General features: G+C 38.7%; 1 protein-coding gene across 1 annotated transcript; it reads right to left on the bottom strand.

Annotated features, from left to right (window-relative positions):
• Positions 1 to 740: 740 nt before the first annotated feature.
• TRAK2 (trafficking kinesin protein 2) lies at positions 741 to 25,660 on the bottom strand. The gene is made up of 16 exons (XM_058809706.1): positions 25,538 to 25,660; positions 19,409 to 19,726; positions 18,249 to 18,443; positions 13,790 to 13,860; positions 13,025 to 13,141; positions 11,727 to 11,936; positions 11,269 to 11,347; positions 9,462 to 9,592; positions 9,183 to 9,257; positions 8,431 to 8,568; positions 7,585 to 7,664; positions 6,501 to 6,704; positions 6,066 to 6,364; positions 5,511 to 5,795; positions 5,187 to 5,286; positions 741 to 4,668 (listed from the first exon to the last, which is right to left on the bottom strand). Exons 2-16 carry the CDS (start codon positions 19,443 to 19,445, stop codon positions 3,990 to 3,992), a joined length of 2,700 nt encoding a protein of 899 aa, XP_058665689.1. The 5' UTR covers positions 19,446 to 19,726; positions 25,538 to 25,660; the 3' UTR covers positions 741 to 3,989.
• Between the last annotated feature and the right edge of the window lie 54 nt (positions 25,661 to 25,714).

Raw genomic sequence — 25,714 nt, forward strand, 5'->3', positions numbered from 1 at the left:
CCATTCTTAGTAGCTTGGTACACTTCAAGGTCAAGTTAAGCATTTGTTACCTGGCATCCTCAGCAGGATCTGTCTCTCACCTGGATTTCAGTGTATCCTCTACCTAGAGTAGTCTCAACAGCGAAAATCAGTTGCTCTGGTACAGCTTCACGGTTGAATATGTCCAGTTACCCTATGTTCACTTACCTTTAAGTCTTAGTTCTAAGCACAGAAAAAGTCACTAGGTAAGTACCCAGCTCCTTAAAACATTTTAGATTGCCTTCTTTGGTGAGCATGCACAAAACTGCTTCAATGTTTACTCCCATCTGTCACAAATCTATAGGGCTTACATAACAACAGCTACTGAGATGAAAACCAACTGTGCTGGTGTTAGTCAGTAATGCAGTGCTAACACTGTAATGTTAGAGGAACACACTAGCTGCTCTAAAAGAGGGGAGGAAAAAACCCTAAAGCAGCACCCATGCACAAAATCCCCCGAGGTACCAGAAAATATGAACAGATTAATTTAAAGTGAGGCTCAACACTTAAATACTGTCTATATCAATTAAATACTGTCTATATCAATTTATTGGCTTCTAAAGCCACCTTTTCTGTAGATACCAACTCACTTCACTAAGCTTGTGTACAGTATAATAATCACTATAAATTTTAGCCACAGAAAAGGCCCGATTTTAGGTTTGTTATAGACCACTGTACTAGAGAAGATGACATCTGGAACAAACCACAGAAGATCAGCAATATACTGAAAAATGGCATGTTATACATATTTATTATCAAATTTACATTCCACTATGAAACAGCAGTAAGTGCAAAAAGCTGATGGAAAAAATACCATGAAAATCCCAGACTGTTCAAACACTGTGTGTAATCCCCTCATGTAACAGCCAAACGAAGCCCAAACTCAATTATTTTCCTTCCCTCTCCGTTGCTATTCAACTGTAGTAGATGTTTGACTTTGATCACAGGTATTTTGAGCATGCAGGTATCACTGAGTTTATTAAAAACTAACAGTGAAACTAGAAAGGTTTAAGTTTGTGCTTTAAGACAATCGGAATAAGGTAAATACGAGAATTCCCTTCTGTCTCTTGTAACTTGCACAAGCATGGTAAGACCTTTCTAGCATCCGTGTTTGACTCAAACCTGCAAGATAACACAACCCTGCCAAAATGTAATTCTCCATTCCTTCTAGGTCTACCTCTACTCAAACAAAAGATCTGGTGCAGGATGTCAGCCATGCAAGTTTGTCACCTCTCACCCCTCTTACAGGAGACAATGAAAGCCAAATCATTCCTAGAATCATGGTAACTTCTAAAATGTTCTCAGAAACACATGTTGTTTAAAAAAAGTTTATCTTCTAGGTTTTGGCACAAAATGGTAAACTTGGAAGAAGTATCAGTTTTCCCTGTTACTGCAAGCCAGGCATGTATATCCAAACTGCATGATGATCCATAGGCATAAATGCATGACAGAATTTGAACAACGCCGCACCACAGCATCAACATAAACATACACAAACACCATGGTATAGAGATTCTTCCATTTTCTTTTTGCCTTATGTAAAGTATCTGATGATACACCTCAGCTACAAATCAAACTGACCTCTCAGCATCCACAGCATTGTTTGAACTGAACCAGTTTATATTGCTGGGCTATGGAATAGGGAAGCATCCCCAGGAGACACATGCATTTCATTTATATGCTTGTAGATGAGTTTTACCTGAACCATGGTCTGCCAAAGGAATTCTACCTTAGCTGATTTGCTACTCTGCCGATCCAGTGCTGGAGTTACCATCTTATGAAGCGGTTAGAAACACAGTGTAGTACCTTCAAAAATTTATCTGTAACTCAGGTATTCCTACAATAAACACATAAAATGGACGGATTTTGACATGCTACACACTTCTCTGGTGGTACCAAACTGTCTAAGCTTTTGCTAACTCGTTTCCCTGGAAGTCAGAGATGCACTGCAGACATACCCATCCCAGGCCACTGGAGACCAACATGGCACTCCCTCCTTTCACTCTTATGTAGCTAGGCAAGACACCATGCTTAGCTAAGTACATACAAACATAAATACTTACATGAAAAAATTAAATATTTTTCACTTAAAAAACAAAATTAACCCGTATATAGTCTTTTAAATAAAATTCACCTTTTGTAAGTGTAAGATTTTGCTTAGAGAGCAAAAGGCAACTCCAGGAGTTCCGGAATATTTCTGTGCGCTGCTGACAGACAAGCTTCTGCTAAGAATCCCTGTGCAAGTTTGAAGTGGTTACTCCTTTTCCTTTTACAAAACAAAAATATCAAAAATCATCACAAGATCTAAAGAACTGTAAAATCAGAAAGGCCATGTAACAAATTTCCTATAAACAAGGTTAAGAAACTTTCTTTTCCTGCCCTACTCCATTCACCCCTGCAGCAACGAGGGTGCTGATTATGGAGACTGTGCCTAATGGCAAATGCAAATCAGTGTTATTGCACTGATGCTTCACACCACACCCCCAGACAGCTGCCAGCTATGGTAACAGACAAGGTAAACTTAACTGCTTAATCTAGTTGTATGGAAACAAATCATTTTATAATGTTGATAGGTACAGTGAAAATTTATATGAAGACTAAGAAGCTGTTTCTATTCAGGTCACTAGCAAAGACAACTTTTTCTTAAGTTACACAAAATATCTGTTGTAGATTGTTCACTTATGAACTTGGACAGGAAGGAATCAAAAAAGCAGCATGGGCAGTAATATTTTTATAATTAACACTCAGAAACCAGATTTCTGAAATAAAGTTCTTTTTTGAGTTGGAAAGTCTACTCCAGCTATTTTTCAGAATCACACTCCCTCACTGATCACTGGATTTCAGTATTTGTTAAAATGCTACAAAGAACACTGCTTTTCTCCTCCTGTTTCTATACAGAGACTGGCAAATTTTGCTCTTAATGAAATCTTTTAAACAAAATCCTGCTTGAAATGAGAAATAATTGAATGAAAGGCATAAAGTTCACTGAGAACTCTCAAATATACAGAATGTGTACTTGGCAAGACAAGAGGCAGTTTTCTACACTTCCAACAATTTCCTTGAAGTAAATGCTCTCCATTTAAGTTTTTAAAAAGAAACCCTGAATTAAGCACCTAGGGTTTATTTCCTTTTGCAATGCTGAAATGTGCCTGAGATATTTGTGTGTGTGTGTATGTGTGCACACAAAACTATTCTCATTTAAATAGATGTACACTACACTTTAGAAAGATTTCTTAGCTGGATGTACACACTTTTCTGCTTCTTAATTCTTATTCATTGCACATTTCTCTGTGTGCTTTGTTCACAAGCTCTCGAAAGAAATTAACTTCTGTTAATACCTACCTAACACAATTGCACTCTTTCAAAATATAAATCCTGTGTTTGTAAACTGAAGTATTTCTTTCTTACACAGAGCTAAAGATTCTCCCCCCCCTGCTTCTCAAAGTGAGGAGGAGTTCAAAAGAGCACAGTTTCTGAAATGGAAAATAAAATAATGAAAAAAAAATCAAAGTTTTCATATTTGTCACTACAGAGAGGAACTTGGGCTGCTAATGCTAGTCAGACTGACTGTTATTTTAATATTATATTTAAATTATGTAGTCTGACTGCAAACAACTAGTAAACACTATGGGTGTATGATGGAAAAAAATGAAATGCCTAGACATACAGGTTAAAGGGTTAAAACACTGAAAATGTCTACAATAGTCTTCACTTCTGACTAAATTAAGACAAGATGCTGAAGGGGGTCTTGAAATAAAGCTTTGGTTTTACCTTTCTATCTCCCACAAAAACCTTCTTCGTCAAACCCAAGCAATGTTCCTTTGCTCCTTGGTCCCAACGCTTGTCTCTCCCACATTTTAACATGCACATGCCTTCTCCAACGCTTCTGTAACACACCCAACAATGCCTGTACTGGATATTAATCCCTCAAATTATTTACTGTGCTCTAAGTCAAACACCTTTCAGGCCAGTTAGTCTTCCTTTAGCATATCCATTTTTGATGACTGTGTGCAAACAGGAGCTCCCAGTGCTCCAATCATGGCTGGAAGACTCTGGTTTCTTCTCAGTCCTGCCATTAAGTTGCCACCTGCATTTAAAAACCCAGCTGAGTCCTGCCTCTGCAAGCCAGCCTCTGGCCCCTGATTCTTGCCATGGTCCTGTGTTTCAGGGGGCTTGATCACCCTGGCAATGCCCAGCCTCTTCAGTCTGTCCACGAGGCTCATCTTCTGCTGGCCTACGTCCGGGACGTTCCGGGAGGGCTTTAGGCCATACGTTTCCTGCAAAAACGTTTCTGCTGGCCGAGAAGCCAGGAAATTCTCTGAGTGATGCGCTCGAGGCTCAAACAGCGGTGGGGAAGGACAAGGTGAACGCGAAGGAGAGTTTGGTGGAGTAGAAGGAATGGGAAGAGTTCGGGAGGGTTGCAGCAAAGGCGGTTTTTCTAACATGGGGCTGTCGTAAACCTTGGCAGAGATGCCTCGTTCTTGCAAAAGTTTAGCCAGGCTGCTTGTGCTGCTGAAAGTAGTAGTTGAGTCTCTTCTGTTGGTGAGAAATTCTCCAATACTTAGTCTGTAAGGAATGGCTGGAGTGCTCACTACTGGGTTTCCAGTACTGCTGCCAGTATTCCCCAGTGAAAATGAAGCACCCCTGGAGCTGAAAGAAAATAAAAATTAAACAGAGAATATACACACATTAGACATTTTTATACCTGCTCTTCATATGCCTTTTAGTATACAGATGACTCAAGAAAAACCTTAACTATTGCTATCAGCTGTGACAGCTTCAGTACTCAGAATTATTGTTCTGCAAAGTACCAATGAATTTACCTTCTGTGATCACCTGTACTATATTAGCTAGAATATTAACATACCTGTCCAGTTAATAAAAAATATATAACAGAATCAGAAAATAAATCATCATGGAATCTTTTTTTCCCCAACAAGGCAACTGCTACTTAAGAGTTAAAATAACTTAAAGTTACCTTAACTTCTTTTAACTCTCACTCCAAAGAATTCCAAGTTTTCCTTCATAATTACAACTATTTTTATGAGTAACATCCTATATGTTGACTAACTGCCTTAGTATTTTTAAAACTGGTCCATGTATCAAAAGCCAGAAAGTAACTGTTTAATCCCATGCAGCAGCATTCAGGATGTTAGCAGTCCTCATACCTGGGAGTAACTTGAGTGACATCAGATGGGTGAAGGATCCTACAGGTAGTGAAGGTAAATGTGGAATTTGTTGAAGATAGACACTTCCCTGGATTTGAGGCTGCAATGTGAAGAATTTACATCCATTAAGGGTAAAAATAAAGACATACAAGAATGAATCAAAGTTTAAAACAATGTTTTTATCACAGTTAATTTTTTGAGTCCTTGTTTTTTAAGTAAAGAACAAGAACAGCAAAGACAGCATTACCACACAGTCTAATACTTTCATAGAGAAAAGGACACTGCTAAATAGACTCAGGAAGAAACACTAACCATGCTTCTTACCAGTGAGTGGTACTGCTGCTGAAGTAATAGGTGGCAGGAAAATCCCTGCCACTGGCTTTGCCAATGCACATTTCTTTTCCTCTGGGAAGGACTGTTGTGCTTGAAATGTTATACCTCCTTCACCCTCTTCCTCATCATCTTCCTCCAGGTCAGAGATGTGGTGCATAGATGTGGTATCATCAGACAGAGGGGTAAAGCCTTTAGTAACAACACCTGGTCTTGGGTCAAGAATGGTGCCGAGGTTGGGTCGAGCAAGCTGCTGCCAGTGAAAAAGGGTCTGAGATCCTGGTGTGACAAAAGAGAAGAGATTCAGAGAGCCATTACCTACTACTGTATCAAGTTACAAGAATGCATTATAAAACCAAGTGCAGCTGGCTGGCGCCTACACTGTGGGCAATGCTGTCCAGTGAAGAAGCAGCCTAACACCAGCTTGAAGCCTACCAAATGCTACTGCTTCCTGTTACTGCACATCACACCTAGCTATACACACCATGATTTAGCTGGTAAATATAAAATCCTTTTCTGATAATGAGAGAAGGAAGATCATCCTCTTACCTTCAATGGGTTTGACAATTTGCAACTTCTCTGGTAGGAGAACACGGAGATTACTAGAGCTGGCAGAGAGATCTGTGAACTCTGAGTTTGTGCTTGGGGAAAAGGAGCTTTCTGTTGGTGTACTGCAGCCACTGGCCTCTTCTTTCTGCTCAGCCAGCAAATGCAGTTTTCGGTCCCACTCCTCCTCGAAGAACTGCTTCTCACACAGGTAGTTCTGACGACGCAGGGACAGCCTGTGCAGAGCTGTGACCAGGTCATTGTCTCCAGGGGTTCCCGGCTGGCCAGGACTGTGAGTGTCTCTGTGAGAAACATCAAATAATAACACATATTAAGCCCATTAAATGAACTATTTCTCTATTACACAGCAGAAGTCCAGTCTGGGTTCAGTTTTGAATCAGTTCTTTTCAGAAGAAGGTAACAGGCTGTGCTTCCTACTTTAAATTCTGCTCAGAGCTGCTCCCTGGGACCATCCGTGCGTGGCTCTCCAGGTGGTGCACGCCAGACTGGAAGGGCTTTGCTGTCATAACAGCACTGGAGCGATTTGATCCAGGGATCGGCAGTGGGGCAGGAAAGGACAGGGAGCGGCCACGGATGATATTGGCAACCTTGACAGTGTCAAACACTCGCTTCTGTTGATCCCTGTGGAAAAGACAAACAAACAAATGTGGGTTTCAGAAGCAAAAAAGATCTAATAAAGAAAAATCTCTGAAAACCAAAGTTTGAAAAGTCTGTGGAGACCCCACTAAAAAGATGTTCAGAAAAACATGCCTAAAACACTCATGTCTTCAGGAGATCTACTCTATTAAGTATCAGAATTACCACTTCTTTACCTGAAAGACCTGAACCTCTACTGATAACTGCTTTAGCCTATTCAAAAGTATATCTTTTATTTATTTAATTTGTATATGCTATCAGAAACACATATGCAGTTTATTACTCCTTACTCAGAATTATGAGATCCTAGAACAGTCTTCAGGTTTTTGAACACTGTTACGTATCTTTCAGCTATAATGTCATTTGTCCAGCAATTTTTCTATAAGCATTAAAAGGGGTAAAACTAGTACTGTGCATCAGAGAATTTGGATCAAAAACCCTCAAAAAAAGAATGAAATAACATCCTTTTAGCAAGGATGTTATTTTGATTCTTGCTATTATTATGTAATTATTATTATATAATTTTATAATTTCTAGTTTCTATAATTTATATGTATATTTAGTTTTCTATAATTTATAATTTAATTCATTATACTTTATAATTTCTATAATTTATACTCTTCTAATTTATAATTTCTTCTTATTATATAATTTTGTTATTACTTGATTCTTCATAGAATCAAGTAAGAATAGCAGGTTTCAAAATTGAAAAGACTACCAAATACCACAAACCTTTTTTTATTTACAATGAAAACATTATAGAGGGAATATATGCATTTATGAAGTCCCAGAAATCAGTTTCACCTCAATTAATACAAGTCTGTGGATAAATACCAATATAGGACATGGAGATCTGAAAACATACTTTTGCTTGGAGAGAAGAGATTCATCAGCCTGACTCAATTCCTTCCGCATTGTCCCTTCAATTTCTGCTGCAAGGGAATCCTAGAGATAAATGGAAACAGTAAGAGTTGACAAATTAGATTCAAGTCTTCCTTCTGACAATTTTAGCAGAAAATATCTGTAAAAATTACTTTTACCGATCAGCATTTGTTTGCCCAATATCAGTATGCTCTGGACAAACCCTTCTGCCTCTGAAGGAAGGGCATGTGGGACAGTTTTCCACCATTACTACACCCATGTGTAACCAGGATGGGTTCAGTTTTCATTAGCAACATCTGCTTTTTCTTTGTGTTTCTTTATGTACTCTGTATTTTGGTTGCTTTAGTTAAGCTACAAATTTTAAGAGCACTTCTTACAGGTATACTTGACTGATTCTCTACACACAGAGCAACCAACCAAAACCTGAAGAATTCCCAGATATTTTGAGTATGTGACATGCTCTGTTTCTTAAAGAAACGCTGTTGAGTTATAAAATTCACACCCACATCAAACTAGACACTAGCACAACTGAGCATAAGCTATAGAACATGCCACTTCCCTTATTAAACAGAAATGGCATATAAACAGGAAAAATAATTGCAGTGTCACAATATGTCAAATGAACAGTTAGTTTCCTAACTAATTTCCTAAATTTCTCACAAGTGTGCACATTGAAAAATTGAATTGAAAAACCAACAGATCAGCTCCTTTGCCTACTACAAAGTAGTTCTGGCTGCAGTTCCTGCAAAGGAACTGCTCCTAGAGCAGTTGTGCTCCTAGGGCTGCTCTGTGCCAGAGCTGTGTGTGCCACGCTAGAGGTGTTGGTTACCACAGGAAATGCTCCACGGGACTGCGAGTGGCACAGACAAGCGACAGAGCTGGCTCTGCTGCGCAGCAATTTCACTTCCTCCTGGGACTCGTGCAACATGCCCAGACACTCTGCATTCCGGTCCTGAAACTCATGGAGCTGCAAGAGAAGAGAGCCCATCACATGATCTCTTCAGAGAGAAGACACAGTGAAACTGAATGACCTCCTACAGTAACCTAGAACGGCTGATTGGACACTGTGAGATTCTTTCAGCTGCAGGGCACATGCCCAAAACTAGAATGGACAACAGTCAGCACAGCATCCATAGGAGTTTTAGGGACAAAGCACAAAGATTCAAAAGAGGAAAATGATGAAATTCAAAGGAAATTACATTGAAAAAATGCAAATACACTAACTACTGATGCAAAAGAAGTAAAAAAAGAGAACTGCCTTAAAATCTAATGAGCCACAGTACTGTTGATACAATCAAGAATAGTCACACTAAAGCACTCTTTTTCTCATAACTAAGAATAGTAAGACCTCCCTATTTGAAACACACTCCTTGCCTTTTATACTCCTGTGAACTACAAAAATATTTGTGTAGGGTTAAGTAACATAATTACTCTTTCCCTCCAATCATATGACTTAAAACAATGAAAGATTAAAATCCTACATAATTAAAAAGCAGTAGTTCCCACTGTCTCTCTGCTTTCTTTCTCATGTATTCTATGCCAAACGTTTATCTAAATGTGTGTTACGGAAGTCTTAAGTACCTCTGCCGTCAGTTGTCTCTGAGCATCTTTGGAGGCTTGTAAATGAAGTTTAAGCTCTTCCTTCTCAATCACATTCTGAAAGGACAAAAAGGTGCTCATCATTTTCTCAGCTGATTTCCCTGAGAGACTGATCCTCTGCCAGACTTTCCTGGAACAGCCTCTCTCTTGCAGTGCAACCCTATGGCTTGCCAAGACAAATTTTGCCTGCTGTGAGCACTGGCACACACATGCTGCACAGACACCTGTGCACACACGGACACTTTATCAGCATTCCCTTACTTCTTTGAGCTTATGCTGAAGATCAACAATCTGGGACAAAAGGGATGAGATCTCTTCCTGGTAGCGAATCACCTCCTCACTCTTCTCTGACAACTCCTCTGTTATCCTGGAGATCTGAGCATTTGTTTGCCCTACAAAACATAAAAGGAACTTAGTCAAGACCTTCTCCCACAAAAAACCCAAAAACAAACAAAAACAACCCCAAGCCAAACCTAAATCCCAGAAAGGATGAGTGCAAGTCAACAACAATCTGCAACACCACCAATTCTCTTAGGAAATCAACTCATAATACATAAAAGTAGGTGCCTTAGAACATCCATAAGGAACAGACTAACAGTGGGGAGAAGGAGGAAAAAGAGGTAATTTCAAATGCAGGTATAACACATTATGAACTAAGCACGCATAATCTGAAATACACATGATCAGTATGTGGAATGACCACAATAAAACAATTTCAAATGACATAATGACTCATGACCAAGGCCAGACTTGGAATATGCTGGAAAAGTCTGGTTCTGAATTAATCTTGTTATTAACTACCATTGTAAGTAAAGGCATTTTGTCAAACCTTGTCAACTGTAACATACACTCTTGATCCTAGTCACTATCTATTCCCCAAAGACCCACTGAATACAATTCCCTGATTCTTTTTTTCCTTTTAGCAAGTACTTAACAAAGTGAGATGACAAAGCATCTCCAAGAGCTGAAATATTTTTATGCAGCTAGCCTCGTTTGTACACTTGCCCTGAAAGCATTGCACAGTCATAAGAAAGTCTGATCAATCTTGCATAAAGGTCACACTACAACATTAGTGCTTGTTGTACCTCACATATTTACTGCAGAACAAGGCCCTGATTAAGGGGCTGTGAGCATTTAAGCTCAGTCAGATACCATTTTCCTGAAAATGCAAATTTTAAAGCAGTAGGCAACACAGCTTTAGGAGATGATTTTTCTGTGAATCTAAATTACCAAGCATGCCTACTCATGCCACAGAATTGAATAAAAAGTACATTCACAGACATTCTCACTGAAGGAAAACAGGAGAGCATGTTTGAACCAACTCCTATTTGCAAAAGATGCATATTTTCTCAGTGGAATCAGAGTAAATTAACCAACTAAGTAACAATTCATAGTATTTTAGGGCCATCCGTAACAAGAAAAATAAAGTAGCAACCCAGTCTTCTTTATGGCGGTTGTAGAGAAAAAAATAATCTTATACATAATTTAAGGTGATTATGCACGAAGGAAGTAATACATATCAAATGACTACAGGTAAAAAAGCTATTGTTATTTATTGTTTCAGAATACTTAGTATGCATTTATGTAAGGGTAGCTGAAATTCTTTGCAAATAAGCAGTCCTCAAAGCAAATACAAACAACTGCTCTAGACAAATTAAGTGACTTGCTAATTTTAATGCTTTGGTTCATAACATATATTCTAAAATTAATGTGTTCATAGTTTTAAGAGTCGATACATTGACCTATTTCAGTGTCAAGTGTGCTGAATATACAAGGAGAATATTTGGTTGATTTTCTAATGTCTGTAGGCTTCAGTTTAGAAAGTTATGGACATCACCGTTTATATTCATTTTCCCCTTCTAAACATGAAACACAGAGCTGAATTTGAATGCCAGAGTGAAACCTGATGAAATACAGAAACAACCTTGCACTTGGGCAAAGGGCAAGACTTCAATGATTGGCATAAATTACTGAAGCCCATTTTTGGATTCAGGATTAACTAAGAAGGTGTAGGCACCAGGTATTTCACCCACCATCCTGCCATTGCAAATACAGCCTGGATACTCACGGAGTTCTTTGACACAGTCATTGACCAGCTGCTGCTCCTTCTCTTCATATGTAATGGTTTCTGACTTCAGATGGCAAGCCTTTGAGAAAATTATTAATTTATCAATAACAACTTCAGTTTATCTATAATGTTATCAATTTTACATCTAAAATTCTTGCAACTGAAGAGTGTCCCCTCTCTTTAAAAACTCTATGCAACTGTGTTTTCTACCATAACCTGTTTCCCAGAATTTTACAGATGTTTTATGTGAAAGACAGATAGACACATGAACAAAGCCTGATCTCTTGTCTCTAATAAAAAAAACTGTTGCAAAAAGACAAAATTTGGGGAAGTGCTCAGGAATGATTTGCATACAGTGACACAAAACAGCCATGTGCTTCAAGAGAAACCCTGCTGTTGGATTTTGCACACCCTGATTATTTGTTTCACACTCAGCACGTGCTGTCAGTCGGATGTACCTTGGATCGCAGAGCCAGGTTCTCCTCCTCCAGCTCCCTCAGTTTATCCTGCAGGACATCCAGCTGCAATGGGTCGTGGCACACAGTGAAAGACTCGTTGAAACGCAGCGGTGTGGAACAGCTGGAATCCGTCTCGCTCTCCTCGGAAGCGATGGAAACGATGCGCAGCAGGTCATCCTTCTTTGCCAGCTCATGCTGCAGCTGGTTAACCTAGGACAAGTGAAGACCACCACCACATGAAGTACACTTTACATACACAATATCATACTTTATTATCTATGCAGCCTCTGGAACACCACTGCTCCTCAATAGCTCACACCTCCATTTGTTTACAGGAAGTTTGCAAAATCGTAATTTTACCACAGCAAGGGAGACAGAAAATTCAAGACACCACAAAAATGAACAGCTAGCTATCATTTTGATTATGACCATTACTCTGAATTGTTGAGTTCCTGGAGAAAAGGATTGAAAGACAACTATTTACATGTACAGAGTGGTACGTTCCAGTCTGCACATTAAATGACCCATAGGACAATTAAAAACAAAAGAAGAGATAGATCTCATTTAGATAAAATCTTCTTTGCTTATCTACATTTTTGTATGAATACCTAAGTTTATGCAGTCCTACAGCTGATTATGAGTACATCCTTGTCACCAGCATACTGTTTTATACAAGCAGCTAAATCCATTTCACTGCAGCTTACACTACGTCTCTTGATCACAGAGTTATTTGTCAACTATTTAATTATTTTTTTAAGAAAAAAAAACAAAGAAAAGGTTAGATCAAGAATTTGTGTTTACAGGAAGAGATGGAGTGAAGATCTTGATCAGAATTCACTTTTCATTACATTTTATTTATTCATTTGTTTACTCTTAGTGTAAGCACCCCATTAACCAGCTCACTTTCTGTCTGTTTCCTCACCTGTGAAGTTATGTAGCAGCTCGTGTCAGACACCAATCTCTTATTTTGACTTATATTAGTCCATTTTTAGTTTAACAGCGGGAAATCAGATTTATGGTCTGATATACCCTAATGATATCTAACATTCTCATAATTTCTCAGTAATTACAATATGTTGTCTTCATATTCAATTCCTGGACTGCAAAAAGTGATTGAACAATGATTGGGAGAATGACATCTAAGCACAATTCTGTAGTCCAAGAGCACCAATCACCCCAAAATGATATATTTCTTTTGATCCTCTTACCACCACCACAAATGGGAAAAAAAAGAGAGAGAAAAAAATGGAAAAAAAAACCTAAATAAAGGAAAAAAAGTAAGAAAAGCAACTACTTACTCTGTCTAGAGTTTGTCCTAACTGTTCTTCCAGTGCTTCATTCTGCTCCATCAACAGATGGTTGCGCTTAAGGAGGGCTTGTCCAATTCGCGCCGCCAGTTCCAGGTCCCGATCCTTCTGCTCACAAAATGAGAAAAAATTGTTTCCTTTTGATCATGTAAGGTTTAAATTCAGAGTAGCTTCAGATTCTCCTAGATACTGCTCAATGCATCAGCACTCTGAGATCTCCCTTCACTCTCAAATGAATCAACATTGTTAGAAAATTATTAATGCTTCATCACTTGGATCCAGAACACATCCATAACTGTGGTTTTTGATACAGCATATTCTCTTCCACAGCCATTTGCAGCAACAGAAGGGGAAAGCACCAAACCTGAGGACAGTTTTGGGTTTTGTGCTGAGCAGAAAGACTATGTGGGCTGTTGCATCTCACACACACACAAAAATCACACTTGCAGCCTTCCCAGTGGCTCTTTCTCCAGAACAGACTGCTCAGCCTAAACAGTGGTGAAAGGGTAGAAGCAGAGGAGCACCAGGAAATCAGAAGAAAGCCGTTTCTTTCTTACACTCACTGGCTTCATGGGTGCCCACAGTTATGTTATGTTTTGTTTCTGAGGTAGTGCAAGCAAGTGGGCAGCTTCTCGTTACCCATGTGTTTGATAAGCAGCTCCTGAAGATAACTGAATCAAAATGGTCAGCAGCTGAATGAAACTCTCCCTCAAATACATTCCCTTTACTGCATTAACACAGCAGAGACAAGCATACCTCAGCTAACAGACGTTTGACCATGTCAGCTTCACCGTAGTCTTTCTGCTCCACATTGTCTGGGCCAAGAACTGAAGAGAGAAAAACATGCTTATTTTATTGAAGGAAAGACAAGAAGATTGTGAGAAGTGGGAGAGCTGAACTCAGAGGATATTGTTTATATACAAACACAGTACTTGGTTGACAAAGCTAGCAGAGGCTATGAAAATGCATCTTCAACTTCAGAAATGTGAAACAATACTCCTTTGGGAGACTGATAAATGAGGTATTGAACATTTGCACCTTTCAGCAATGTTAAATAAGACTTGAGGTGCTCACACACATCTTTCAAAATTAGAAAAACTCCTAAGAGCAATTTTTTTGAATACAGCTAAGCAATTAAATCCTCCAGCCTGCTGGGAAGAGAAGGAGGAGTATATTGGAGAATATCCAAACATAGTTAAATACATACTTTAACCCTGAAGCAAAATTCCCACTAGGCTGTGTGACAGCTGTACACAGGAAGTATGGAGACCCCTGAGACAAGTCATGAAAATGCATTTATTAAGGGCTTGGCCATCTTGGAAACAATTAAGAAGAAATGAGATAATGTATATCTGAGTTTTGGATGTAGCAGTAAATGCTATCTTAGTAATCAAGTGATTCCAATGTTTGAAGAGTCTGCAAAACTATTAAAAAACTGAGAAACGGTAGATTGGAAAAACAAGACTGAGTGAAGAACAAGCAAAGCAAACAAAAAATTTGTGACACCTCTGAACAAAACACAGTGCTAGAACTGCAAAGCATTGGTCTGGTCTAGATAGTGTCCTGATAAAAAGATGGTGGTAACAAAGGCATCTTAATTACCTTGTGCAAATTTGTGAGATCCATCCAAGGAGGAGGAAGGAAGTTCAATAAGAGCTAGAGTGACAGATAATCAAAGATATAGAGGGGAAAAAAGAGAACAAAGAAGAGAAAGAATTAAAATGTAAGGAAATGGGTAATTTTCTGCCATGCATCTACCACAATAAAAAAATAAATGCATGTGCAAACATAGTTTTTTCACTATTAACACTGTCTAAGGCCATTTAGGGAACTATTTAAATGTAATAGTCTTCAGAAGCAGAATTATACATCTCTCTATCAGGTGATGAATGTTTGTGCTAAGCTCAACAGCAATTAGCTAGTTTTGCTTTATGAAGTCAGGATCATTAAAGAGAAGAAGGCAGCAATATAAATTTAAGAATTACAGAAGTAGCAGTTTCAACTGACTGTTTAATTTAACCTTTTTCAAAATTAATTCCATCATCACTGAACTGCAAAATGAGATTACTATAGATTTGATCTCAATATTTCCTTCACTCTTTCACCTTGTTTAAACCTCATTCTTACTCTGAATACACAGTGGTATTGATTATCAGTTCTTTTCTTTGCTTTGTTGAGGACTGCAGATTCAGTTATGAGATAGTAAAGTGCCAAGATAAAGCGCACACTAACTTTATTGCATATGTTATATAAGCTGTCTATACCCTTTACATACATAATGCCCACAATTAAACTTTTAAAGCATAACACTACACCTATATTAAGATCAAATCCAAGTTGGACTATACTAAAAAAAGGGGCTTTTTTGTAATTTTGAAAAACAAGAGAACAGGAAGAACAACACAGAAGGAAAAGTTTTACTGTTTCACTAAAAGCTTAAAAGAAAAATATGTCAAAGTAACAAACCAAATGCTTTTCATCAAGTAGATCAGTAAGCACAAAAACCCAACACCCGCTATTTAAGCATGCAGGAGCTTTGAACTTATAGAACTGTCACTTACTGATTGTATTTCTTAGCAGGAAAAAAATAGAAACTCGACTAAATTTTAGGTACGTACCTATCAGTAGCATAAAATGCCTTTAGAAGACAATTTTACTTTACTACTTGGTTGCTGATACTGGCTGCTGGAATGGGGACTCCAAACCCATCTAGCTTACCAGTATTTGGACAATTAACTGCACATACCTAACTAAGTTACAGCCATTACATGCAGAATATTATAGCCAGCTCTCCTGTGGTAACTGTTCCTAGCAGGTGATTTCAAGTTATAAGTTTCTATCCAGTCCCTCTAATAAAAATTTACACTAATTCCATACTAATCCCAAGGTTACTCAGGTAGGTAAGTTCCTAAAATCAAGAGCAAATATCTTTGCTCCGATAACTAAAATCACAGAACCAACAGCTTTAAAACTTAGCTCTATATAAATTTCTGTGTTTTCTCTCAGTACAGGAACAAAACTACACGCAGTTTATTAGAATTCTCTCTTGAGAACACATGCATGTGCAATACTCACCTTGCCAAGTGAAAGCTGAAATTAACTCTTCATTTTGGTTAAAATTCTTATGTTGTGCCATGACCCTTTATTCACACATACAAAGTAGTTCCAAAGAGAGATCTTTCGTAATTTAGGATTTCTTATGCTAGCACAGTTGAAGCAGAAGATATTCTTCCACCTCACTGAGAACACTGCCAATGTGAACCTAGCTGACAGATCTTCTTATAGGCAGCAGCAGCCATAAAAAGAGGAGGAGCTCAAGTGCAGTAACTACTGTGTTGTTTTGGGGCTTTTTTCTCAACTAGAAATTCACTCAAACCATATATTTAGCATTCTCTCTTGGAAAAAGTTATAAAAATGTTTCCATATATATATATATATAGGGGCAGGAAGATACACAGCTAAAACCCCATGTCATGCTTCATGTCACATTTATTTCCAATTCCGAGCAACAAAGAAAGATTCAAATTTCATCTAACAAGTTATTCAATAACTAGAATTTGATTTATATCTGTATTTGTCCAGGACTCTCCCAGTATGGCCCTGTAGGTTACTAGTCTCAAAAAAGCTACCATGATTTCAAGAGTCTGGACAATTTCTAGGTGAAACACAAACCATATTTATCTTGAGCTTACAAGACTCACCAGTTACAAAAGTGGTCTTAAAAGATACAAGAATTAGTTTTATATGTTATGCTTAACAGCTATCTTTTAATTCAATTTCAGTCCTTGTTACAAAAAACCATTTAAAAATACTTCAAAAACTCCTACAAGCAGTTTATGGTTTTCAGAGGACACCTTCTCTATTTGTAAAGAACTTCCCTCTGGGAGAACTAGGAAGACAGCCCTTTCTGCAGTGCCTTGACAGCCTAATAATACACAACAGGCTTCATGAAAGCTCTGCTGATAAAACCCCTCCCTCTCCTGCAGGCTGAAAATGCAAGCTCACCCTGACTGGATGTCCTTTGGAGCCCTGAGTTTTGTCACACAGGTGAGGCGCTGAGCGGCAGAGCCGCATTTCATGTCAGGCACAGACAGACTCTGATCCCAGCTCCTTATAATTAACACTGAGACACAAGTACACACCCCTCCAACCACACAACTGCTTCCAGTGAACTACAAAAGCATGCACTCGACTATAAAATCATTTATGCTTGCAATATAACTATCAGAAACAATCTGAGCAATAAACATTAAGAGACTTTCCAATTACTTTCCACAGTTAGGAGTTCAAAACCCTCAAGTTCAACTCATAACAAGGTCACTTTAAATTGCTGAGTACTGCATTCTTGGGAGGTGATATTTTAATCTTTTGTTATTCCTTTGCTATTCATCCTTGGGAAGTTTAAACTACACAGAACAATGACAAAAATCCTCCCTTTTAGAGGTGGTGTGTACAAAGAAGAGGTAATCATTACAGATTGTACATAAATAACAAGTTCACTCTTCTCTGTGGTTTGTTCCAATAGTTCAAATATATGGAGGAAACAGGACTTTCCCATTTCTCTGAAGAGATTAAAATGCATTCTCTTCACAAGAAAACAGTTAGCAACTACAGGCAATTAAGTGTTCAATTATTTCGGCAACTTTCTATTAATTTGATTTTAACATATTACAGGTTTTTTTTCTTTGGGACTGAAGCTGTCCATTTTCCTCTTTATCACTTGATAGATTTAGGAGTAAGTTACTTGGTATTTTTGGAACTGGAAGGCAGTGATCAACAATGATGTAGTACCCACCTATCTGCCATTCATTCCTTCTCTATCTCCAGAAGAAGCCACCGACAGCACTTCACAAACATTACTGACATAAAACATCACCAAATCAATAACAGCACCATCAGCATTCCTGAAAACAGAACTGCTTCACACTCGTACCTCTTGTATGAGGTATACATCTCTCCTAGCACAGTTCCAGGTGCCTGCCTCTTTTTCACTCTCACATGTTCCCATTCTTACTTCAGTGTGTAATCTGATGATCAGGCAATCATTAAGCATCCTAAGTCAGCCATTAGAATTGCAGTGTGAACCACAAGCACGTCCCCTGAAATCAGCCTTTTCTGTCCCAAGTTTCCCAGATGTGACCATTTCCTAGTATTAACACTAACTGTGTATGGAGAAGTTTATCTCCAGCACTTGGGGCAGTAAGTCCCGACTCACTCATGTAACGGACGGAGTCCTCCTGAGGAGCGGGAGCAGCCCCCTCCGGCAGCCGGCCGCGGGCAGCCACGGGCTGCATCCAGCCTGCGCTCTCATACAGGCACAGAGAGTCCGCCCGTAACTTGTAATCCGGCAGCTGCTCCTCCAGCATGCCCACCAGCTCCACCTCAGCAAGGTCCTCACTGGAGCACCCATCTGAAAGAGAGTAATGTCAAGAGTGCATTGTTGAATACATGTCAAATTCAATAGTGCTGCCACAGTACTGTACAGTTTATGTACTATAAAATACTTCATAAATCTTTGATAAATTTGGAAATAATTATTCTGTACCAGACAAAATACCAGAATACTTACTGAATCAATGCTTGATTTATACTGCAATACTTGTAAGTTCCTCACCCTCAGCTGATCCTAAAACTTCCTGAAAAGATGGTATACTGTGTCCCTCCAACTTCCTGAATATAATGTATGTAATAAGTTTGAACTTCTATCTTTGCCTCTTCATTGAGCTAAAACACAAACCTACATTTTACTAGCTAAAGTCTCATTGACTTTCCATAGTTTCTTCACTTCCCTTTTCTGAAGGAAATTCACATTTATCTTGTTCTTCTGTTTTATGCATTGGTTTGATAACGAACATAGATGTAAACAATCTTAAAAGTACGCAAAATCAATTGAATACTGCTTTGAAATCAGGGAACAAGTATAAAATTTCATTATCATCCTTATGGAATCACATTCTGAGAAACATGATACTAAACCCCCTGCAATCAAAGTTCAGCTCTTTTGGTGTTGTGTGTGTACCTTAATTTCATTAATTACTATCAATTACTGCAAAAGAACCCACATTAATACTAAATTGGTAAAATATCAGTGGTTTGCAATGATTATCTTTGCAAGATTTCCACTCAGGATGAATAATATCTGCAGTATCTTTCAATGGAAAAAACACCAATGCTGACTATTGACAGTAAGAATTTTACAAACAGTATTTTACAATGCACAGTGACTTTACAAGTGAGTCTAATGTCACTGTTTTTGTTCCTCTGCAATATCACATAAGCAGTACAAAGAATGTGAAACAGAAGGTTGTCTTCACGTTGGTGCTTTATGACATGTTAGACACATTCAAGATTTGTAATAGTAATTCTTCAACTTACCAGGGATGCTGTCCAAGCCCCTGGGATCAAAACTCATGAGTCCTTCCTTCACAGTTCACTTCCTTGCAAAGAGCATTCTGTAATCAAGCTGTGCACCATTCCTTTATTGCTTTGGTAAAAAGATGCTTTTGGTTTAGGGACAGAGTAAGTGAGAGCCATCCAGCCACAGAGACTCACAAATCTGGCATCAACTCACTTCTGCAGGCTGCTTCAAACTCCAGACCTACTGCCATCTTAGGACATGCCTATTTCATCTGGGCTGCTGATCAGTAGAAGTGTTTCATGTAAGCTTCACCAGCTTCTCAGCTCACCCATCACCTACGTAAAAAACAAAGAGAATGCCAAGGTTTAACAGATTTCACTCTTTTACCGGAGACAGGCAAATTGCTGTGACTTTGTCTCTTTCAGTCTGAATTTCCCCTCTGTACTATAATTAATTATTTAAAAAGAAAAGGCAAACAAGCATTTTATTTCCAGTTTACACAGTACATGTAGAAGGTAGCACTAAAATATGTTTTCTCCCTGTAGTCATCTCACCTTAAACATGGACTTGGTCAAATATCTCTTTGTCTGTACTATTCCTCTTCCTTCATACAATATTTAGTGTATTCAGGTCATTCACTGAAACGAGGCATTTCCTTTTTATGCTAACAGACAGCAGCTTCAACTAAACAGATATTTCCTTCAGGCCACTACATTTATTTAAAGTGATGGATTCTAAAGGCAGGATTTTAAAAACATCATCACCCTTAACATTTCTATTGTTAAAAAATGTAAGTTTTATACAATCGTTTGCTTGAGTCTCTTTTCCTTTAGGAGCCTGTTAATTAAAAATTGGACCTATCAGAAATTTACTTTGTGGATTGTGATAAAATTTGTGTTTTCTCTTCAGCAGGAACTCAGGTAAACCAGAAAATGAAACCACTGTGACTGATTCAGATAAGCTATCAGAAGAGTTTAACGAAGTAAAAATACACTTTTCCTTTGCCAAGACTGATGAATCACCTTCCATATAGAACAGTAGTTCTAGACGACAGAAAGATATAAAACTGAAGAGAAAACAAGTGTCCTTTTCCCTCCTTTGGCATTCAGTTAACATAAAATTCTCTAAAAAGCCTTCATTAATTTAAAATTTGCTCTTAAACACTTTCCCCAAGATCTCCAATCACCAAGCACAACAATCAGAGGTTTGTTTTGCTGTCTGTAGCAACCTCTTATTTGACAAGATTAAAATGGACAGTGCAGGAGCTTTTTAAAGCAAGCCTGGAGCCTGCCAGTTCATCTGGTTGTAGACTTTGGCAGGAGATCAAAAAAGAACTTTATTCCATTAAGGTCAGCTCATACTTGTGTGCAGTATCTTCTTGTTTTGTCATTCATTTCTTTATGTATGTAGCCTGCTTATCAGTTGTAATTATTATGCATATTAAACACTTAATAAAAAATTTTGAGATTTCAACAACATTTTCTGAATGTGTAGATGTTTCTAGCACTTTTAAAAAATTTTCTAGAGGCTGTTTTTTCAATGGATTGCTGAAAAGCATACATACCCCCTTCTCTAAAACAATTTAATACAGCATAATAAAAGACATTTAAGAAGACTGCTGTAGATCCACACATGCAAATGACTTTATTTTGTAATAAGAAGAGTCACTATACAGCTAGACAAGGGTCAGCAGCATAGGACAGTTTCTTCACAAGTCTAACTCAATCTTTTTCCTTTGAGTTTTAATAATGTAAAAATGAATGCTGCTACTTCTCAAGATTGGTTTTAATCTCTCTTCCCAGTGCAAAGCAGAAGCACTATTTGTAGCAGGTCAATCTCAGTTCAGCCAAAGAGAGAGGGGGTGAAAAAAAAGGTGATTTGGCTAAATGTTTTCTAGAGCACCAGGCCAACACCAAGCTATTGAATTGAAAGGGCAAATTCATTTGTAAAACCTTTGAGAAGTTTACTACATAAGCAAACACCATAAAAGTTAAAGCTTGTATTTCCAGCGCTTCTCATAGCTTTAGTTTCCTGTACCATGGGGCAACTTCTATAGAAATTCAAGCACTGGGCAGTTCCACCCTGAAAGTGACTCCATGACCCTTCTACACTGCAGCTATAAAACTATTTCCTAACTGCAGATTCCTCCTGCAAGTCAAAACTATGATTAAATACATTTAAATAAACCCCATAAAATTTATAATGTGGCTTTAAAATATATGACCATACTATAAAAAGATGGACTAGAAATTAAAATAGTTAAATCACACAGAAAGACTTGTCCAGAAGAGAAGCTAGAAAACTTTCTCAGATATTGATTTAAATCTTTATTTATAAAGATTATTTCCACTGTCAATTGACTATATTCATTCTACACTGATCTACATCTTATCAGTTTTGTTCCCCTACTCCCCCAAAGGCCAATTTCCCATTGATGTTCACATTTTTTACAAAGAGGTTAACTGAACATAGGAAAAACAAGGGAAATTCAGATACTGGAGAATAACCCATATGCAGGGGTGGTGCTCTCAGAAGGCTTTCTTCAAGGAAGGGTCACGAGAGAGGAAAATATCAGACAACATTTTACATACACACCTATCCCAATCTTACTGTTTCTGTACTCTCTAGATTAACTTTTACTCCCCAATGTGTGTCTCACATTTCAGCTACCATCTGGCTCCAAACAGTGAGCTAAAACCTCCAATACCTATAGCACACTTCTACAAGAAGTCAAAACTATTCCTGCACCTTCTGAATCAGCCCTAGAGAGTCCAAGTTGCTCTAAAGAGATTTCATAAATTTTTCCTTCAGTGAGTCAGAAGGCTCTAGTGAAGATTAACTTGAAAAAGCAATACTGACTAAAGTCTTAGAAAAAGACAATATAGTTATAAAGCATTGAAAACTGTTCTTGTCTTTGTAAAAGTACTTTGAGCAATTTCAGATGGATGGAGAAAGAGTTGGGGCACCTCAAGATAGAATATAATTCTGAAGACATTCTGCCACTAGAGAAACTCTAATTCAAATCTGAATTATGAGAAAGGTGAGGGAGTTGCTTTACAACTGGAAACCACAGACAATTGTATGTGTTTATTCCTTTGCGCACAAAGTTAAAAAATATGCAAAATATTGCCATCTATATTGAAAATATCCAAACTTCAACATAAATAAACTGTTATTCCTGCTATTTTTCATTTGTTGAGAGCAGCTGACTCCTCACAAGTACTTGGAAAGACTAAACTAGGTCTGCTCCTCTGTACAATTCCAGGATGCAAGACATTAGGCCACAAGTAACACAAACAAAATTTTAACAAAGAAGATTCTAACAACAAAGAAGATTCTAACTAGATTAAGAGAAGACAACACTCATTATTTCCAAAACCAAGCCAAATAAATGAGCATACTATTCTCAGATGCCAAATTTTAGTGCCATGTAAGTATGCAATTTAAAAAATTGTATCAAGTCATTAACACAGTACTTTTTCCATTGCTAAAACTGGAATGCTGTCAAGCCAGCTAATAGCAATCAACATATTCTGCATCTCAAGGTTAATGAAACAGTTCTATTCTTATAGCAAACATGACCACACTGAATTGCTGCCAAAACATTCCTGGGACCAGCGCTCAGAAGCAGAGGCCAAATCCTTCAACACTATCCAGTAGGAGATGAAGGACAAAGGATTATCAACTGAAAAACAAATCTATGTGAACACAAACATTGCCTATCACAATTAACATTTGCTGTGTGCCTAACACTTCTTATTTTCAGCCAATACTATCCCTACAGAAATCTATTTAGTGCTTGTGTTTCTCTCATGTAAAGAAAAAATATTTAAAAGAGTATGCCAACATAATCCTAAAACCAACTGCAACAATCATAAACAGCCCTGCAACAGACTTTCAATCATTAAAAAATGGTATAAGAAGAAATTAAGAAAACAAACAAAATAACCCTGCCCCCATCTTCTGGATTGTTTTTCTTCTGGGATGAGGGAAAGGCTTCAGAGAGGAAGCTGGAGAACACCTCCTGGAGAATCATGAATCACATGGGGATCATGAAGCCGGCCACCACATTCCCTCATCCTGTTTTATCTACAGTTACACCAAACCAGGCTCACTTACTCTCTCTGTCTGTCATTTTTAACAGCTTATGTTCTCCAAAGTGGCAACACTACCTGTTAAATACATGCTTTATGTACATGGATACATGCATACTGTTGAATACCACAGCTTGATAGTTAAGATTTATTTAAGTCCTACCCATTTGGACGTCGTCTAGATCATCCCTAATACAATGTAAAAACAGCAAATGCCTAATTTAAGTTTCCCTTAGCCTGAAACTATGAGTGTTACCTACATTAAAGACTTTATTAAAGACATTATTAATTTTTAGAATTAACTTTATAATAAAGACATTATTAATTCCTATTTTTTTATGTAAATGCACAATCAAAACATTACTATCTGTATGCATATTTTCTCAAAAATTTTCTTTTTTCAGAAGAAATGAGGTACATGAATAGTTATGTTATGATCTCAAAGGAATCAAGAATTATAATGAATTGCCTATTTGCTTGTTAGAGTATAAAATACAATAAATGCTCTTGAGGCATTCTGCTAATGTCTCATTCTGCTAAGTTCTTTGCTAATTTTCATTATAAAGGTTGTAATCAGCTTCTTTTAAAACTCGGGATTGTTTTGTATAAAGTATACTTGAAGGGAATTTGAATAAAATTTAACTGAAATCACCAAGTTGATCCATGGCTGATCATCCAAAAAAGTAGTTTCAGTTCCTTGACCTACACCCCAGCCAGTGCTCAGCATTTATGACATTAGTCATAATTCTGTATTAGAGTTATTCAAACTCCTCTATATGACTCAGACACCAGAATATCACTAGCAATCAAACAACAAAAAAAAAAAGGATGCTTTCTTTTTTGTAGCCATATCTGTGAAAATGCTCTATTTGTGTCTTCTTGGAAAACGAATCAACAAATCACAATTATCATTGCAGAAAGACAGCACTTCTACTACACAATATTAATTCCAAAAGCCCCTATTAGAGGCAAACCACCATCAGGAAACTCTGTGGTTTTCCAATGCTCTTCAAACTACATTTTCAGATACTCATAACAGAAATTCAATAAACAGATATCGCTCTAATAATCACACTGCCATTAGAGTGGAAAAATTCCAGGTATTGGAAAATAATTTTTTTTCAATTTCGCTCCAGTGTCAGAAATGTAATTAAAAAGAAGTTCTGCCTATTTTAACTAAGAGCTACATCTTTCGAAAGAATACAAGTATCCAAAAACAAACCTAAAATCTACTGTTGCTTTCTAATGTTGCCTTAATTTATTAGTATATCAAATATCTGCATCAGACTGTCATAATCAGTCAACAGTAACTGTGAAACATAACCAAGAAATAGGCACCTATGCAACAGCTGAAGATTGCATTAAAGATAAAAACACGAGCACGCCACTCCACATACATTTCACCACTAGCACGGACTACAGAGTAAACGACACTTACTGACAGACATCGGTACTCCCGTTTAATCAGCTGACAAAAATGTAACGATGTGATTAAGAAGTTGCTAGCAGCCAAAATTTCCTTCCATAGCCTTCCATATACAAGCAAGACAACAACTAAGATGTCACCGAGGACTGTCTCGTGTTGCGGTGACACGACCCTGCAGGGAGCCCGCTCGGTGAGGGCACCCCGGGCCGCTGAAGGTCACCCCGGCACCGCCCGCGGGCACCGCCGCCCCCGCTTACACCGGAGCAGACAGAGCTCAACACAACGCTACGCTACATTAAAGCATCACCACAGCCAAAAGAGTCCTGTCAGCTGCCAACCCGGACAGGCGCCGGAATTTCTTCTCCGCCCGGGACCGCGGGGCCAGCCCCGGACACCGCCTCACGCTCGGGCCCCGCGGTCCGACCCCAGCCAGCCTCAGGAAAACCGCCGCACGCCCGGCGCGGCCCGCCGCACCTTCCAGCCCGGGTGGTGCCACGGCCCGCCGGGGAACGGCGCCAGGGGCGACAGGAAGGAGGGTTAACCCTGCAGGGGTGTGAGGCACGGAGCGCGCCGCTCGGCCGTGAGGCAGCAGAGCACCGCTGGCCCGGCGCCGAGCGCTCGCTTACCCGGCCCACGCTGCGCTCCCTCCGGTACCGCTCCTTCCCGCCGCAGCCCTGCATGCAACACAGCGGCGGCTGAGGAAGGGCCCCGATGGCTTCCGCTCGGCTCCCGCCCAGAACTACAGCCCCCGGCGGGCCGCTGCCAGTGACGAGCCCCACAATGCGCCGGGCCGCGTGGTGCGG

The sequence above is a fragment of the Ammospiza caudacuta genome, chromosome 8 (assembly GCF_027887145.1).
Source record: "Ammospiza caudacuta isolate bAmmCau1 chromosome 8, bAmmCau1.pri, whole genome shotgun sequence".
Taxonomy (NCBI): Eukaryota; Metazoa; Chordata; class Aves; order Passeriformes; family Passerellidae; genus Ammospiza; species Ammospiza caudacuta.